Consider the following 17,876-nt stretch of genomic DNA (forward strand, 5'->3'; position numbering starts at 1 on the left):
ATGCAGGAGGAGGTTCATTACACCAGGAGGCCTGTGATGAATGCTCTCCAACGTGCAGAGGGGTGAGCTGATCTATTCATTACAAAGTGCCTCATCAGCTTTTTCCTGACAGCAGGAGATGAAAAATGGTGATGCTCTAAGCCAATCATCCCCCTCCTTTATTTATTACTTGGATGCTTCTGTAATGAAATTTCCCTCAACAAGAATGGGGTTGGTGCCCTCATACAAGACCCAGAGAGCAGCCGCACGCCTCCTGCCCTGGGACAGCACAGCGGGAGGCAGCCGTCTGTGAACGGGAGGAGGGCCCTCACCAGACAACAACCCTGTTGGCACCTTGGTCTTGGACTTCCCAGCCTCCAGACCTCTGAGAAATAACCTTCTGTTGTTTATAAGCCACCCAGTGTTTGGCGTTCTGTGATAGCAGCCCGGATGGACTAGCTGATACACTGACCTCCCCCCCAAATTGTAGATCACTACCCACCAGGAATAAATGCAACCATAACTGACATGACAAGGAGCCCTAATTCTCTCTAGATTTCATAAATGACACTAACACAACTATTTTCATTTTTCAAATTTTAAAATAGAAGTATCCGAATCCTCTTCTAAAAAATTTAAAAAGCAGGAAGCGCTTACTAATGCGAATTTACTTGATAATCACTCGTGACACTCAGTGGTGCGGCCAAACAGCAATCACACCAGCCAACATGAAAATAAAAGTATCTGGATTCACGTCCCCTCCAGGGTGAGACCGACAGCACGCAGCTTCTGCACCTTCGGGAACACGTTCACAGCGTGGAGGGAAGTAAGGAACGAGTCCCTCCAAGTCAAATAGGGTAGATTAGAAACATGGATAAAAGGGAAGAAACGTTTTAAAAGGAAATCAAGAAGAACCTCAGCTTCAGAAACTACAATGAGGAAGGCTGCCGCCACATGCCTTTGCAAGTTAAGCAGGAATTTCCCCCCAACATTCAAAAATAGAACAAGTACTAAAATGTTTCCAAATTTCCACAAAGTGACACTTTTAACACTCGGGATTATTCTTTGGAACCTGAACCAATATCAAGTTGATATGCTTATTTTTTAATTTCCCTGACAAACCATTTTGCAATGCCAGGCTATCTCAATATATCCTGACTGAAGTGTGTTAAGTGTCCTGTTCTGCTTTGTTTTCACTAATGGAACTAGAGAATATTCTAAATACATGAGAAACAGACACCCAGAGAACGCACAGTGCAGAGGGCTGGGGCATTCCAGGGAAGGGTAACTTCACAGCATCACCAAACAACAAAAAGGCAAAAAAGCAACTCCTTACCTGCTGAGCTGTAGCATCCTGCTGGACATAAGCTACCTGGCCTGGGTCTGTAAACAGAGTCTAGAGCGAAAAAACAAAAAATTATCAATAGATCTTTAGACAACTTGTCTACACGGAAAAAATTATCCTACTGCTAAGCACCAAGTCTTGAGAGAGTTAATTCCCACATAACTAGTAACACTTTCATTAATAAAGAAGAAACAAAGAGTAATCATACATTAAAAGCCTTTCATTCAGGTGGCTCCAAAGAGATTGCGTAAGCTAACCACCCCAACTGGCGAACATACTTCCTACTTCACGATTTTACTCTAAAGCGAAGTCTCTCCTGAGACTGAACGTCGCAGCCAATGACAAAGGCATCCATGAATGAGGGTGCATGCGTTCACACGTAACCCTGTATCACAGGGGGAGACTTGTAATTAAATGAGGGTGGCTGGAGGTACACCAGCAGAAGAGTACTCTGTGCCCAAGGACTACAACTGTTTCAAACACAAATGCACACTCGTTAACCGAAGAGAAGTAGAAGGAAGATGAATTGAATTGAACGTCCCGAGATTATTTTTTGGACAAAGCCAGTAAAATCATAATTTTAAAAGTTCTCATTATAAACACATAATTTGGGTAATGATGCAGCAAAGCTAACTAGAGGAAGGAAAATCTTCAGAATTATTTTAGCCAGGGTACCACAGAGTATCTCCAATCCAGAAAAATATTCTTTTCTCTAAAGCTTTTAAAAGATTAATTTGTCCAAGGCTTTAGCAAACCCATGGGCTTAAGAACTATAGTTTAAGTGTTGATTCCAGAAGGTTGTAAAAGGGAATTTCAGCCCAGTGTCAGATTTCTTATATTTGGCATTAAGAAATTATCATAATTCGGACACTTAGTAACGTAGGAAAGAACTAAAAGCTAAGCACAGGTCACCCTTTACATAATCTCTGCTAATATTGGTAGGGGATTAAAAACGGAGAAGGGACATTCCAAAAGTACCAGCTGACTATTAGGCGACTTCACCTCTGTATAGACTTGAAAGGTACTTATTAGCTGGGTCCCCTTTCTTCTTGAGAGTGATTTGAGTCTCTTGATTAAATATTACGTGAGGGCACATTTTCATTACCAGGACGCTACTATAAAAGCATGGAACGGATTTCTCTTTAAATATGTTTAAAAGTGCTTTGTACACTGTAAAGTGCTAACAATAACGAACTAACATTTATATACTGGGGAATATTCATGTCATGCATTTGGAAACTAACACTCAGAGTCACTGGGAAAAAAAAAGGAGCTGTAACTTTTAGCTGTGCTTCCACACAGTCCTACAGACCAGCCAGTTGTCAGTTAAGAGCAGTTGGCAGGACCCCATGTTTACACGTTTAAGGGAAATGATCCGTATGTTTTCACGGGGCTGTCTATGATAACACTATACAGAACTAAATGCCACTTTTGGCCTGGCTCTTGGTAACTCAGGAAAAGCACCAAGCTGATCATCTAGTCAGTCAATAGTCAGTGGGGAAGAGAACTCATTCGAGCCTGGTGCACTAACTCCTTACTGCACTTAAATTTAAATAAACAAGCCACGTCTTCCTCTGCCAAGTTGGTTATCAGCTCCTTGACAGCACAGACCTTATCTGACCATTTTCTGCATCATCAACAGCAAACAGCACCATGACTACAGAATAAACCTAAATAGCTGGTGAATTAATTGACTAACAAGCTATGAGCAGCAGTGCTCCACGTGCCTGCGCGGCTTCCACGGGATGGATGTAGACCAGCGTGTGCTCCGGCCCATCCACTGACGCGTAGGAGGCACCATCTGCCGTGTACACCACCTGCTGCGGGGGGCGGACCTGGTCATCGGCGTAGACGATCTGGGCTACAGTGCCAGCGTCTGGAACAAAGTGCACCTGGGGAAAAAAAGCCAGCATGTATGTAGCAACCATCCTGGTGGAGTGACACCTGTCTCACAAAGGTGCGTAAGTGACTGAGAACACTACACACTTGCATTTTTAAATGATCCCCAGTAAAAGGAGGATGCAACGGATACACCTCTGTCTACAGCAAGTCAGTGACTGGGGGATGGGATCCAAGGACCCCGTGACTGATTCACTGCTTAATATGAGGCAACCGATTTCAATTCCCTTCTGCCTCCAATGTCCAGTACAGGTATCTCTGCGGAGGAATAATGAGGGAGAGGTTCACTGATGCTGGAAATGTGACAGAAGGTTCCTGGTTGACATTATCGGAATACAAAATACCAATTGTCCTGTAATGTGAAAAAAAAATATGTCAAGACTCAAAAGCCAGTTGCTTGCAACACATCATAAAAATTCTGCTTTATAACTAACAGTGCCTTTTGGCAAACATTAAAATAAACAAGGTCACTTTCTGACAAATTATTTCACGCTCAAGGCCGTTCTGGAGGGGTATCGGTGACCATTTGCTGGACTCAGTGACCTTGCCAACTAGGTGAAGATACAAAAAATTTTAAGAAAGTACTTTTGAGGGGTTTTGGACAACTATTTCACTTGTCACCAGGGGAAATAATTTTCTATCTACCAAGAACTAAAGCAGAAACTGGACTTTGTGAAATGCTTTCTGAATAGTCGGCTTTGGAGGCTGAGTTCTTGAAGGCGAGTCTGGCACGCAGTCTGACGTCTGATGTTGAAGGTGTGGAAGCTGATGGCCAAAGTCCACGTTTGGGAGAAAAATGATTTCTGTGCTGATATTGAAGTTAGGCCCGCTTAGGGTGGGATCTCTTCTTCTGTCTTGGCGTAACACCTAACTTTCCATTTCAGTTTTTTCCAGTGGGGAACAGTAGATCCCAAAGATGACATAAGCTAATTCAGTCCCCAGAAGGACATAAGTTAATTCAATCCCCAGAAAGAAAACCAGAGGCCAAACACGGCCAAGAGCCCCAGGAGTAAAGTCAACTCCCACTCTGTGCGAAGGGCTGCGTCCAGCTCCTACGCAGATCTCGTCTGCCCGTGGAGACATGGTTTGGAAATCAGAAGACGGAGGCTTATAAGGTATTTGTGCTGTTTCGAGTGCTGCAAGATAATTTTGTGAGTTTAGGCTTGTCCATTAACATTAAAATCTTGGACTAGTTTCAGTGCTTAGAAAAGGGGAAAAAATGTCTGCTCAAGAACAGAGTTATCCACGCTTTCCAGCTTGGTTGGCATCACCTTGCTTTCTAGTAAATCAGAACTCCTCGTTGGGAGGAGGAACATGGAGAAGGGGGGGTGCTGAGCTCTACTGTCCACCGCCTGGCTGCCCACAAATGCGGGCCCTGTTTATTAATGGACTACATTTTTGTTTATAAACAAAATGCACCAAAATATATAGAAAAATATACATGAAAACAGACTTCCAAACAGTTTCCATGAGAACAAAAACAGCATCTCTAGTTCTTCTGACAGTATCATCTCTGGAATTTTTTTTCCCAATATTCAGACTCAGACTTTAAAATCAGACCTGATGACTGATTTTATTTATTGTTAATATTTATTATATTGCTTAAGTTAAATAAAATGTATATATTTAAAGGTTTCAATGTTAACTTCCTGATTTTGATAATAATACTATGGTTATATAATTTGATGAAAATTAAATTACAATGACATTTGTATTATAATGCTTTAAAAGGAAGTTTTATACTTTGGTCCCATATAAAGCATGGCTCCATAGGACTGCTGACTCTTCCCAAAATCCAAATCAATATCCAAAATGTAGAGGTTGGCCTTTGCCAAGAACAGACAGAAGAGTGTGTAGCTTGTTACGATAGCCATTTGAAAGGCAGAGATCACCCAATACCACAGCTTTCAATAGGTGACTAACCTCCAGAGCTGTTGACTCAGTGGGACAACTTTCAGTTAGAGGTTTATGTTCTGCGTTTGGAAAGAAAAGGGAAAGCCACTCACTTTATAGACAGAGTTGTACTTCCTCACCCAGGAAGAACCAAAGCCCTTTCCTGGATAACATAAAGGAAACACTGCAGCTCAAGGCTTTCAGCACCAATACCAGGAAATAAAACTGGAAGTGAAACAATTGATGACAACAAGGTGGGGGGAAGGCAGGGAAGTCTGTGGGTAGGAAGTAACCCCACTAAACGGCAGTGACTGTGTTCGGAGCTTTCAAAGTGCTGAAACGCTGCCCTTTCCTTACACACCAGTTCCGCACGTCAGCTTCCTCCCATGTACAGAGGCACCATTTCTCTAGCTGTCAGCAAACTGAGCCCAGCTGAAAACTGCCACCAGCGCCAAGCTAGAAGACCACCCTTCACCTGTGCAGCGCTCTCCTCGTGATCTGCAGACGGAGGCCACACGTGTGAGCTATCGTCTTTGGAATCCATCCCTTCCCTGCTGGACCGCTCCAGGGCCGGGCACCTAGAGCCGCGCGGGCTGGGGGACAGTCATCTGTCTACACGTGCATGTTCGCGAAGGACAAACAGGCCTCTCTGCAACGTGCCTGTAAAAAGAGAGAACAGGAACCAAGACTTCCCATGAATGAATACATTTTAATAAATTACAGTTTCATCCACAAAAAGGGGGGGGGGAGCTTTGTAAAAGATAACACACCTGGGCAGAAGGTAGAAATGGAGAAATCACGTGTAATAATGATACAGTGGAGTGCGCGCTTGCCAGTTCTGGGCGCACCTTAGGTGGATGTACCCCTCATCGTGAACGCTAACAACAGTCCTCTTAATTCTCCTGATGAGGAGGACGAGGCCCCCAACGCTCAGTGCAGGTGAGGGACGGGTTCACACCACGTCTCACTGCTGCAGGGCCAGCTCACCCCTCCCTTGCACACTTGTTTAGACACTGACTTCCTGTACCACCTACTCGAAATGAATAGCAGAAGGAGAAAAGCCACATAGCAAAGGAAAGTGGATGAATTTTCTGGGCCACAACTTGGTGAAAACAAACATAAACTTCGCTTTCCCATTTGGTCAATACAGGAGTGATCAGTGAACAAATCAAAAGCCCTACGAAACACCGACATGCACAAAATCCGCATCTGGGAACATCACTGCTTTCCAAATAGGCATTTTACTCAACCTTCCCCTTCAGTGATGGTAAAACACTGGCATTTTAAAGGTCACATGAGACCTGCTGCAGACGGGGCAGCCATGCCTGATCACCTCCTCCCGTACCGCCCTGAAGGAGCACACAGATGGGAACACCACTCAGCTGGGGGTAAGAAAGAGCACTGCCCAGGACCCAGCCAGAATTTCCTCCATTATTAATGGAAATAAGCTGAGCAACATTCTTAGACTGTGCATGTTCCAAAAAGAATAGGGGCCGAAGAAGACAGAAAAGCAACTGGAACACCTAATCTCTGGGCCTACGTCTGGAACACAGTAGAGCTGTGTCCAAATCGCCTGGGAGCTTCTTCTGAGACACTGAGGCCCCTGCTCCTGGTCGGCCTCAATGCTGCCACCCTCACCCCCAACACACACACACACACACACACACACACACACACACACACACACACACACACACTTGCCCTGCACACACCCTGCCCTCTCCCCTCCATTCAGAGGGTGCTGGAAACAATGCCCACGCCATCAACAGGTGAACACAGAAACAAAGGGCCACGGGGGCACTTTCTGGAGAAATGGAAATCTTCTACATCTTGTATCTAGATTGGGGTGGTGGTCACATGGGGAATTCATTGTCAAAAGTGATCAACCTATTCAATTAAAATATGTGAATTTTTTCCTGTATAAATTATACCCTAATACAGTTGTTGTTTTTTTAAGCATACTATGCTTATCTAGTAGTACAATTTAAGCACACGTAAAAGGCAGGGTGAGTTGTCTCATATGTGAATTATATCCCAACAAAGCGGTTATATATTTTTTAAAAGGAACAAAAATATTAAGAAACCTAGGAATAAATATCAACAATAATACAAAGATCTGTAGGAAGAAAAACACAAAACTGACAAAAACACGAAGGGCTCAGTATCACAAAATCATAAAATGTTCCAAATCAGAACTGTTTTTTTAATTCTGTATTTTGAAATAATTTCAGACAGAAAAGCAGCAAAAATAGTACAAAGAATTTCTGTGTTTCTTCACTCAAGTTCCCCGAATGTTACCATTTTACCATGTTTACCTTATAATTCTCTCTTTCTCTCTCCCTCTCTCCTTTTTTTTAACCTTGAACTATTTGAGAGTGAGTTGCAGGCACAAAGCCCCTTTACTACTAAATTCTTCAGTGCCTGTTTCCTAAAAACAGGCCATTTTCTCACATAGCCAGTCCTACTATCAAAATCAGGACATTAGCATTGAAACAGTACTATTCCCTCATTTATAGACCACATTCAAATTTTGCCAATTGTCTGATTACCGTCCTTTGTCGAGAAGGAAACACCTCTTTTCTGGCCCAGGATGCAATCGGGCATCGCACACGGTGCGTCCCACTGTCACATCCCGACAGTGCCCTCTGATCAGAAACAGTCCCTAGTCTTTCCTAGTTCTCCACAACCTTGACATTTCTGAAATGCGCAGGCCATTTGTTCTTCAGAATGTCCCTCAACTTGAGTTTGTCTGATGTTTCCTCATGGTTAGATTTGGGACACGTATTTTTAGCAGGAATTAATACCACAAGAGAGATGCTCTTCTTTTCCCATACAGGAATTTGATGGGTTTTTTTTTTTTTTCAGCTTGGTTTACTGATCACACAAATACTCAAGTGCACAGTGTCCAGGCACTGGGATGCAGCGAGGGTCAAGGCAGGCTTCCCCACGCATGCAGGAAACACACCAGCCCAGAGCACCTTTCTTAAAGGTGCTTATTATTTCTTTCATTTTAATTTTATTTATGTATTTTCTGGTAGTTGGTAAATTCAGCTGGCTGAAAATTCAGAAGGTACAAAAAGGTATTTAGCGGGCAATCTCTCCACCTGGAATCTCTCAGCCACTCCTTAGAAGCACCCTATATCACCGATTTTCCATCTGTTCTTCCAAAGATATTTTATGCATATACAGGCAAAAATATGAACACTCTCTGCCTCTCCGACCACAAACAGCAGCGTACTATTGATTCTATACAAAGTAGCGTCTCTTTTAAACCTGATTTATGCCCCATGATACCACCCCTTTTAAGTTGTTCATACTATGTATCATTTCTTCATTCTTTACTACAACTGCATCACTTCATTACATGAACACGTCATAATGTATTTAATCAATCTTGTGTTGATAAACATTTAGGTTATTTTTAATCTTTTGTGATGAATAAGTTTGGACATACAATGTGTTACATCTTGAATTCTTGCCAAGTCTCTGAGGGATGACACAGTGAGTTACAGTGGCTGAATGACTGTTCAGCAACTGTCAGTCTCTGAACTCCGGCACCGGGGCGCTCCTCTCCCTGTGCCCAGAGCGTGAGGCCGGGGGACACGGGGGGAAAGCGCGTGCTCTGACCTGTGCAGAGGCAGCACTCGGTACAAGAGGCACAGTGGTTAGGAGCTCAGGCTCTGCACCTGGGGTGGGGCAGCAGTTCTGTGACTTAACTGACCTTCGGCAAAACCTGGAAGTTCTCTAAAGTCCTCTGCTTCTCTGTAAAATGAGGACCATAAGGTTATTGAGACAGCATGAAATAACACACGTAAAATGCTTAACACAATGCCTGCTACAGAATAAGCCCTCACATATTAGCTTTAAAAAAAAAAAGTACTCAATCATACCACATGGTTCTGTTTGTCTGCCTCCCATCTCAACTCTAAGTTCCTTCAGGTCAAGGAAAGTGAGTAACTCTAGACCTGGCATCTAGATTAGTGGAAGATCCTCAGTGATTTGTATGGATTGGCTGAAAGACACCACAGAGTGCAGTGGGAAGACAGAAGACATCTGATCCCAACGGGGGTGTCCAGGCATGGCTTCTCGGAGAAGGTGACACTTGGAGGAGGAAGAGGAAGAAGCAAGCAGAGGTGGGAAGGGACAGCATATTTACTCCAGACTGAAATACCTTTTTTCTAATCTTGCCAAAATAAGGAAATAGGCATTACAAGACATAAAATAGCAGAAACTGCATAAGGGAAGGATAAAGGGGGAGAAAAAAGGAAATAACTGCTCAGCAGATGTGGAGAAAAATTACAGAACAGTTAATCCACACGGAAAGTCTGCAGGTAAAATTAGCTAAATAGGGGTGAAACACGGCCCACAATGGCAGTGCCCAGTAATTTCAGAATACCGTTAGCAAATAAAGAAGCCTGAGATGTGAAAACTCTTTAATTCAAAAAGTGCCTGGAATCTAAAACAGCGATACCAAATACCCAGATCTTGTTCTTTAGGACAGAATCGCAAGACCCATGGAGCTTCTGTAACTATGAAACTACTTGAAACACCAGTGTGACATTCTGCATTTATTTACTGTATAATACATTGTTGAAGGAAACGGCACTCCAGTCATGACTCGACTACTACATAAGTGGCTCTAAATCCTCTCGCATCAGAGACCTCGTCTGTAAAATGAGAGTATGAAGCGGTTTCTAAAGTCTATTCGAGCCTTAAGCTTAGACAGGAAGCAGCAGAGCACAGCAGGAAGTCCACAGGCTCTGAAGTGAACGTCCCGGCTTCCCGACTGGCCCAGGGCTCAGCAGTCACACCCCCTGGTGTAACCACTAAAACTCCCCGAGCCTCAACAGCAGTCTGTGCAAAACGGAGATAATAATCACGTCCTGGTGACACCGAGAGGGCGACATGACACACAGAAAGATCTAGGCCCAGACCAGCACACAGCAGTGCTCCAGTACGTCAGCTTCCGTATTTTACAGATGAGCTGTAAGAGCTTCAAAATTTTCAAAACATGTCATATTTTTCAAGCCTAGTAATTCATCAAATAACAAATGCCCCGGACCTGAACTTCCTTTATAGCAAAGCTTGTCATATTTGTTTTCCTTTTTTATTTTTTAATGGCACAATTTATAGAGCCCCGTTGATCCTGGTTTATAGGAGACGGGGAGGGAGGAGTCCAGGAGCGACTCCAGCGCTGTCCAACAGGCAGGTGCTGACAGGCTCCGTTAGCGAGGGGCAGGCCTCCTTCCACTCCTCTGCCACAGACTTGAGAGAACCCAGAACCTCAGGCTCTACCTTGTCTGGAAAATGGTCGTCCATCTTCCCTCCTTTTACCCACTGTCCAAAATGTTAGAGACTTCATCTCCAGGAAGAGAAGCATTTCTATCCTCTCTAGGGATTTTATTCACAAATATTTATTAAATACTTAGTATGTGCCAGGTACTGTCCTGGGTCCTTAAGAAACACATATATATGTATGTTAGGAAACATATTCATATATATGTATTATATATGCATTTTACACACACACGCACATATGAATGAATAGTGTTAGACAGTTGAAAGTATGAGCTTTAGAATCAGATAAGTCTGGGTTCTATGCCTCCAAATCTACCATGTGCTTAGTAGGCCTGATGTCAGTCAGCCACAAACGGATGCTCGGTCTCACTGGGAAATCCAAATTATCTGCCCAGCGTGGCTGCTGTAAGAATTAACAGTCTGCATCTCATCAAGTCTCTAACGCACTTTTCTCACATGTTAACATCTCTGAACGAGGTCTGTTCTACAACACTGGGTCCCGCGGTCGCTGTCACCCAGGGGCGGTCAGGATGTGGATGCACCGCCCGCCTGTGTGTGACCTTGCTCACGGCCCTTCATGACTTCAGCCCCTGCTTCGCTGAATCACGTGTGTTGTCGGCAGCAGACACTCTGAGTGTAACTGCCATTTTAAATGTCTTCGAAAAGATGACATGATAATTTGCCATTAAAACTGAAAGGCATGGGAACAGGAGCTGGGCATGAATTTGATTAGGGAAGCAGACATCCACCACTGGAAAAATGACATTGCCAACCAAACCTATGGGACTCGGGTACAAGAGACGGCAGTGCGAATGGTGCTGGTATTGGGCGCTGTGATTTCTGAGCCACGTGGGAAGACGGGCCTGCCACAGGCCAAGTGAGAAAACACCGGGATCAGAACTCCCAGAATGGGCACCAGCCGCTGGGAAGTCTGCACATCAGGTGATGATTCCTCCGACTTTTCCTGCGCACAAAAAGGGCTTCAGAGACTATCAGCTAAGGGTCCTCTTCTTTGAAAGGTTGTTTTTTCCAGCCAAGGTTGTGGTACTCCTTTCTTCATGCCTCACAAGAGGCACACAAGCAAATCTTTCCTCATGACCACCCAAGAAACGTGGGCTTTATTTTCCTAGTTCAGGTAAGACCTTTGCACGCACCAAAAGACAAAGACTGATCCTCCCATCCCGTCTGACAGTTTGGCAGCAACGCACCAGAACCCCATCAGGTCATTCAAAATAACTCTCACCATTCCCTCAAGGAGAAGCCCAGGCTAAGGACATGCTGGGGGTCTGAGCCTGACGATCCCACATGAATATCCTTGAGAGTTCAAAAGGAACCAGCACTCAGTGTGAGTTCTAAAGAGAGAGAAGCCTTGATGTTTGCCTCTTCCCTTTTTACAGAGAACAGCTGGTTGGCTGGTAAAATGTGGCAGCAGTTTCAAAGAGAAATCTAACAGGAGTCCCCCCTTCTGCTCTTACAAGATTTCAGGGGGAAACCACAAACAGCGGTCTATCACAGACTGCAGACCATTAGCATCCGACTTGAGGGATGTTCACAGAGTAAACGCACACGGACCAAGGAACAGAGCACCACGGTCTCCCAAAGACACTGCCGCCATCCGCCCCCACCCGCCAGCGGGCTGCAGAAGGCAGGGTCCCCCATCCCACCAAGATGACTTCAGGCTGGTCTGCGCCTCTGTAGGACTCTAAGCCAGAGCCTGCTCCAAGGTTTGAACTTCCAGGGATGGCAGCAGAAATTTTGAGGTGCTTCTTAGGGAACCTCTTCTATGGTGGGCCCTGAATTCCATTGTTTTCTTCCCAGCAAAGTGAGACTCCCTAAATCCCACTCTGCTAGCCAGCTGCTCTTGGCTGGACCGCCAGCCTCCTGACCGGCACAGCCTAGGCAGCAAGAGCTCTAGGGGAAAATTGGCTGGACCTCAGGCTCCCTCCTTGCCTCGGGGGTGCTGGCTGCTCTGTTCTGACAGCCTTCGCAGCTCTTCACCCGAAATGTCTGATCTCCCCAGCCCCTCATAGCGCCCTTTCCTACCAGCTTCCCGGCCTCCTGGGAGTCAGAAAATGCTCCAAGGGGAAAGTCAGGTGCAAAACACTGGGCTTATTTCAGAAAGCATCCCCTCTCTCCAGAATCTGACCTCTCAGAACTGGCTGCCTTGGTAGGAAACTGAGGGCAATCCTAGGGGATGAGACGGTGGGAAACGTGCCCCCTTTGACCTTGTGTCTCTGTTTATCAAACTTTGAGAACTTGTGGGCACCGGTTACGGGTAGACCCTGGTAAGAAGAGCACTGTCATGGGGCATGTCTAATATGACAGTGTCATCAAGATATAACAGAATCACTAAACAGGTCATTGCTTTATCAAGGAGCAGAAAGCAATGAGAAAGCTTTGGAATATCAGCGGGATCTTAAAACACCGTGTTGTTATTAAAATGTGATTCTCCCCACTTTGAAAGTAAACACGCCTCCACATGCACTGCAATGGAGGAAAGGTCCCCAGTCCCACCCAAGACCAAGCTCTCGGCTCGGGCTGCTCTGTGCTGGTCCGGCTGGTCCCTCCAGGGCTGCACACCCCGCCCTCTGCACTCCCTGTAGAACCTCCCTGTAGGACCATTCACATCGGCACATGTGCACGGCACCCCCCATCTTTATTATGCACGGGTTATATTTCAATAAAATGTTTATGTTAAACAAACTTTCCCTTGAGCCCACTGACCTGCGCACCGACCTCCACCTCTCTCTGCTCCTTCTCACACACGGCCACCTCCACTTCCTCCCCCACATTCCCTCCCCCACATTCCCTCCCCAGCTGGCCTTCCACCCACCACCCCAGGCTGCACTTGTTTTTTCCACCTTTTTTTTCTTTCTTTTTTTTGGGGGGGGGCAATTAGGTTTATTTATTTTTAAATTTTTTTAATGGCAGTACTGGGGATTGAACCCAGGACCTAGTGCTTGCTAAGCACGCACCCTATCACTGAGCTACACCCACCCCTCCCCACAGCTAGTTCTTAAATGAACACATGGAACAGTCCTGCCTTAGGAGGGAATCTGCTGCTGAATGAAAACTCTTTAAGGATGAATTCTCATCAATAAAAAGTGTATTATCATTAAAAATGACAGTGCACTACTGCTTACAAGGGTGAGTAACTAACTACACATATAATATCAATGCTTATAACTGAACTTGAATGAGCAGGAAGGAAAAAAAACACAAAGAGGAGAAAAAGCAAACGACTCATGACATCATCCAGTACTGTAAACGAGCAAATACAAATATTCATGCCAACTATATGACTACAAAGGTACGTGGAACTCAGCTGCTCTCATGTTACACAAAATCAAAATCAGTCCTTGTAAATGCACAGAGTACAGTGCAAGCCAAACATGGTAGTTAAAGGAATTCTCTGAGAAGCCCACTCATTATAACCTAAGATGTTCATCTTGCCGGGTGACTGTACAGTGTCTGAAATGTCTGTATCCCCGACCTGGGTCATGATCACGACAGCACCGTGAGATTAGTTCAGATGCCACCATCCCCATCACACTTGGAGGAGCCGACCTTACAGTGGTTAAAACCCAGGCTCAAGCTGGCATGGCCAAGGCCAGGGGGAGGGCAGTTCCGGGACTAGAATGTACATCTCACGCCTTCCCCACGGCCTCGTGCAACCTGCCTTAGTTAACAGGATGGACAGCAATCCAGGGATGACAGTCAGAAGTGTCGGCAGTCACACGTCAACAGTATTCCCCCACGTAGGTCCTTACACAATACCTGGTGCCTCACCCTGACCCTCCGCTGCCTGCCATCCACCCACTCCCTCCTCCCCCACCTCCAATGCCGCTGCATGAATTCGCACGAGAGGAACAGAGCCCCACAGTCAGGCGGCCGGGATGCAGGCTCCTCAGCCTCCACCTGCTCACTGCAAGACCGGGGACAAGTCACTTTACTTCTCGGGCCTTAACTCCCTCATTTATAAAACAGGAACAACAGCAATGAAACCATGAAATCAGTGACATGAAACACCACACCTGGCGTCTGGGAAACACTTGGAAATGCTCATTGCTGCGGTTGTTCTGGTTACTGATATTAATCATTAATGCGCCCTAACAGTTCGTGTCCACTCCTACGGCGGACAGGAAGGGGCGCCTCTGGCTCTTGCCCTGCTACTATGTAAGCAGCACATTCCTGGACTTCAACTCACACAGAGGGTAAGCTCTCCACTCCCAGTAAAGGTTCTTCCTGCTAAGGAAACGTACATCGTAGCTTCAGAATTATAGCTGAACATAACTTACATGGCCTCACTCTCAGCAAAATACTAATCTGCTTAACAGCGGCAACATCTTTCACGCCATGTCAGCTAACCGCACCAAGCCGCCTTTGTTAATGCTATTCCAGTGGCATAGCGACCACTAGCGAGTGTCGCTGAGTGAGAAGGAAAACTGGAACCTTCACACCCTGCTGGTGAGAGTGCAAAATAGTGCAGCTGCTGTGGAAAACAGTCTGGCAATTTCTAAAGGCTAAACAGAGTTATCAAATGACCCAGCAGTTTGTCACCAAGGTATAATAAACCCAAAGTAAATAAAAACACATGTCCACATTACAACTTGTGCCTGAATGTTCATGGCAGCACAACTCATAACAGCTATAAAATGGAAACAACCTAAATATCCATCAACTGATGAACACAGAGAGAAAATGCAGTATCCATGTAATGGAATACCACTCAGCAAAAAAGGGCATGAAACTGCTACATGCTACGGCAAGAATGAGCCTTGAAAACTCTAAGCGAAAGAAGCTGGTCACAAAGGAGCACATGCTGAATGATTCCATTTACATGAAATATGCAGAAAAACAAATCAACAGCGATAGAAAGTGGGTAAGCGGTCGCCCAGGGGTTGGGATGAAATGGGGAGTTAAGGGGTGATGGCTAAGAGGTGTGGAGTTTCTGTGGGGGTTATGAAAATATTTTAAAATTGATTGTGCCAACAGCTGCATAACAGTGAGTATACTAAAGCCACTGAATTGTTTGCTTTAAATGAGTGAATTGTATGGTATGTGGATTAAATCTCAAGCTGTTTTTTAAAAGGAAAAAAAAGATGGGCATTTAGGAAAAAAAAAGATGGGCATTTAAATCAATGCAAACCTTCTAGGAAGCAATTTGGTGATAAACATCAAGAACTTAATATATAGAGAGACAGACAGAGAGAAAGGGAGAATAATATTTGGGCATTTCTGATGAAAGCAGCTTGAGAAAGTTCCAGAGGCAAGGAAAACTGAGAACGTGCTCAGGCACTAGTAACCATAAGAGAGAAAAGCCTCAAACGACAGTTAGGACAGGCCTACAGAAGACTTCAAGGTGAAGAAGTCCAGCTCCCAAAGTTTATGAACTGGTTTTATCACATTCACCTAAGAACCTAGGCAAAAAAAAAAAAAAAAAAAAATCAGCAAATTCCAGACTCTCACCCTGGAATTTTGTATTCCATCAATTGCAGAGGCAGAGGGGAGAGCAGGAATCCTTGTTTACAAACCTCTCCAGATGATCTGAAGTCAGTCAGACCGGGCTAACCTTTCACAACAGGGTAAGAAGAATGTTTTTATCATGGCAGTAACACTTCTTAGAAAATCATTCTAGAAGCAGTATGAGGAACTGATTATATCAAGGCCACAAACTGCCTTTAGGAAGCAGGGTACAAAGGTGAACACTGAATTCTTACTCCAACTTCATGATACTAACAGCTATTAACACACAGACTCTCAGTGCTCAAAGTCACCTTTTAAAAAAGAGACTTTCTAAAATTACTGAACAGAACTTTAGCAAGAATCCTTACAGCTTTCTTCAAAACATGCAACTTACCAGCTTCTCTAATATGCGTGTGCTACGTACGTCTCAGAATTCTGAAAAGACTGGGTGGTTGTTCATTCAGGGTGGTCTTCCTCGCCAATCAGATTAGTCTCAAGCACATTTGATTTTTTAGCTTCCCTTCGCCACATGATAACAAGCAAATCTGTCCCGTGCACTTAACCAGGAATATTTGAAATAAGCTTTGTATGCAAATATGGATTTATGAGGAACAGTTGAAGACTGAAAGATTGATACAAATGACTCATCACGTAACACTAAGCACCCATGTTTTCCGGCTGTAAGTAACAGATTGTGTAGCCCTGAGCACAGTCCCTCCAGCCCCCTTTTTCCACAGTCGTGTTTGTTCACAAGAGAGCTGGCGGGGGTACAAATTCGAGCTGCGGCCCGGGCACCCCTTAAGAAGGGGTTACGCAGAAGGCTATCTGGCCCACTTATCTCCAGCTCTTTTGTTGAACTAGCAATTGCAGTAACTAAATAGGAGACTTGCAGGTGGGTCTTCTGGGGCCCTGAAAGCCTTTCTCACAGATGGTTCTGGGTGGTAACTGACTCGACAATCACAAATCCAGATTAGGATAAAATATTTGATAATGTAAAGAGGCATAATCTCAAGTACTAAGCTATTTCCTCAGTAAATTCAAGGGCTTTAAAATGTTTTAACTGGAAAAAAAAGAAATTTAAAATTAAGATTGCTTAGAGGAAACTATTCTAGAGCACAATTTTTAAAATGTAAGAGTCTATAATACAGCTCCTGAAACGTGCACAGCCTCTTTTCAAAGAGACTTGGACCATGGCCCTGCCCGGGACTAAGAAGCAAAGTGACAGTGTTTGAAGTAACTGCCTTTATATCCAATTCAGTTCCCCTGTGAACAGGTAATTTGGGCCTTGACCTCCTGTTCATTTCCAAATTCTCATTCCTCAACCTCAGTCACTTGTCTGCAAAGTTAAATATGAAACATAGGATGGTCAAAAGCAAGCATTTAATGAACAAGGTGGTGAGCCCAGACAGACGACACAATGAGGCAGTTACTGCCTTCATAAAAACTCTGTATTAATGGCATATAATCAACAATTGTGATCTAATTTCAACCTCCTCCATCTTAATAAAACTACTACAAAAGGCCAGCAATCCACTGGCCTAGTACTCAGAGATGTCTTCTACAAGCCAGGACGTTTCTTAAAGTGTTTTCTCAGTACAGAGTAGTGGGAAAATACTGGAAGCGAAGGCAAGTGAAAGTTCTTTATCTTGACAGCTGGAATAGTAACAGCTGATTTACCTGCTCCCAGGCCCACCGATGAGAGGGAGCGGGATGTTGGTTACAGTTACTACAGTGGTAAAGGGTGTATTCCCAGTGTTAGTAACTATTTAACTTATGAAGCTGAGTATTAGATCATAAAGGCACTGTAATCCAGAAAAGTCTTATTTCCAAGTAGAAGAATGACTTAATACATTTTCATTATTAAATAATTAATTAGAGAATAAATATGTCTTAACTGTACGCGAGGGTTCTCTCAACTGACGTATTTCACTAGATAATATGCATATTTCAACTTAAAATTTTGATAGAATTTTAAAACTATGTGATTAGCACTTTC

General features: G+C 44.4%; 1 protein-coding gene across 1 annotated transcript in view; it reads right to left on the bottom strand.

Moving 5' to 3' along the window:
- Positions 1-17,876, bottom strand: part of PRDM10 (PR/SET domain 10) — a 74,571-nt gene that overhangs the window by 46,818 nt on the left and 9,877 nt on the right. The window contains exons 3-5 of the mRNA XM_031443376.2: positions 5,592-5,776; positions 3,052-3,216; positions 1,316-1,375 (exon numbers count right to left, since the gene is read on the bottom strand). Of these exons, the coding sequence (XP_031299236.1) occupies positions 1,316-1,375; positions 3,052-3,216; positions 5,592-5,660 (294 nt within the window). The 5' untranslated portion in view covers positions 5,661-5,776. The remainder of the gene's footprint in view (positions 1-1,315; positions 1,376-3,051; positions 3,217-5,591; positions 5,777-17,876) is intronic.

The sequence above is a fragment of the Camelus dromedarius genome, chromosome 34 (assembly GCF_036321535.1).
Source record: "Camelus dromedarius isolate mCamDro1 chromosome 34, mCamDro1.pat, whole genome shotgun sequence".
NCBI classification, from domain to species: Eukaryota; Metazoa; Chordata; class Mammalia; order Artiodactyla; family Camelidae; genus Camelus; species Camelus dromedarius.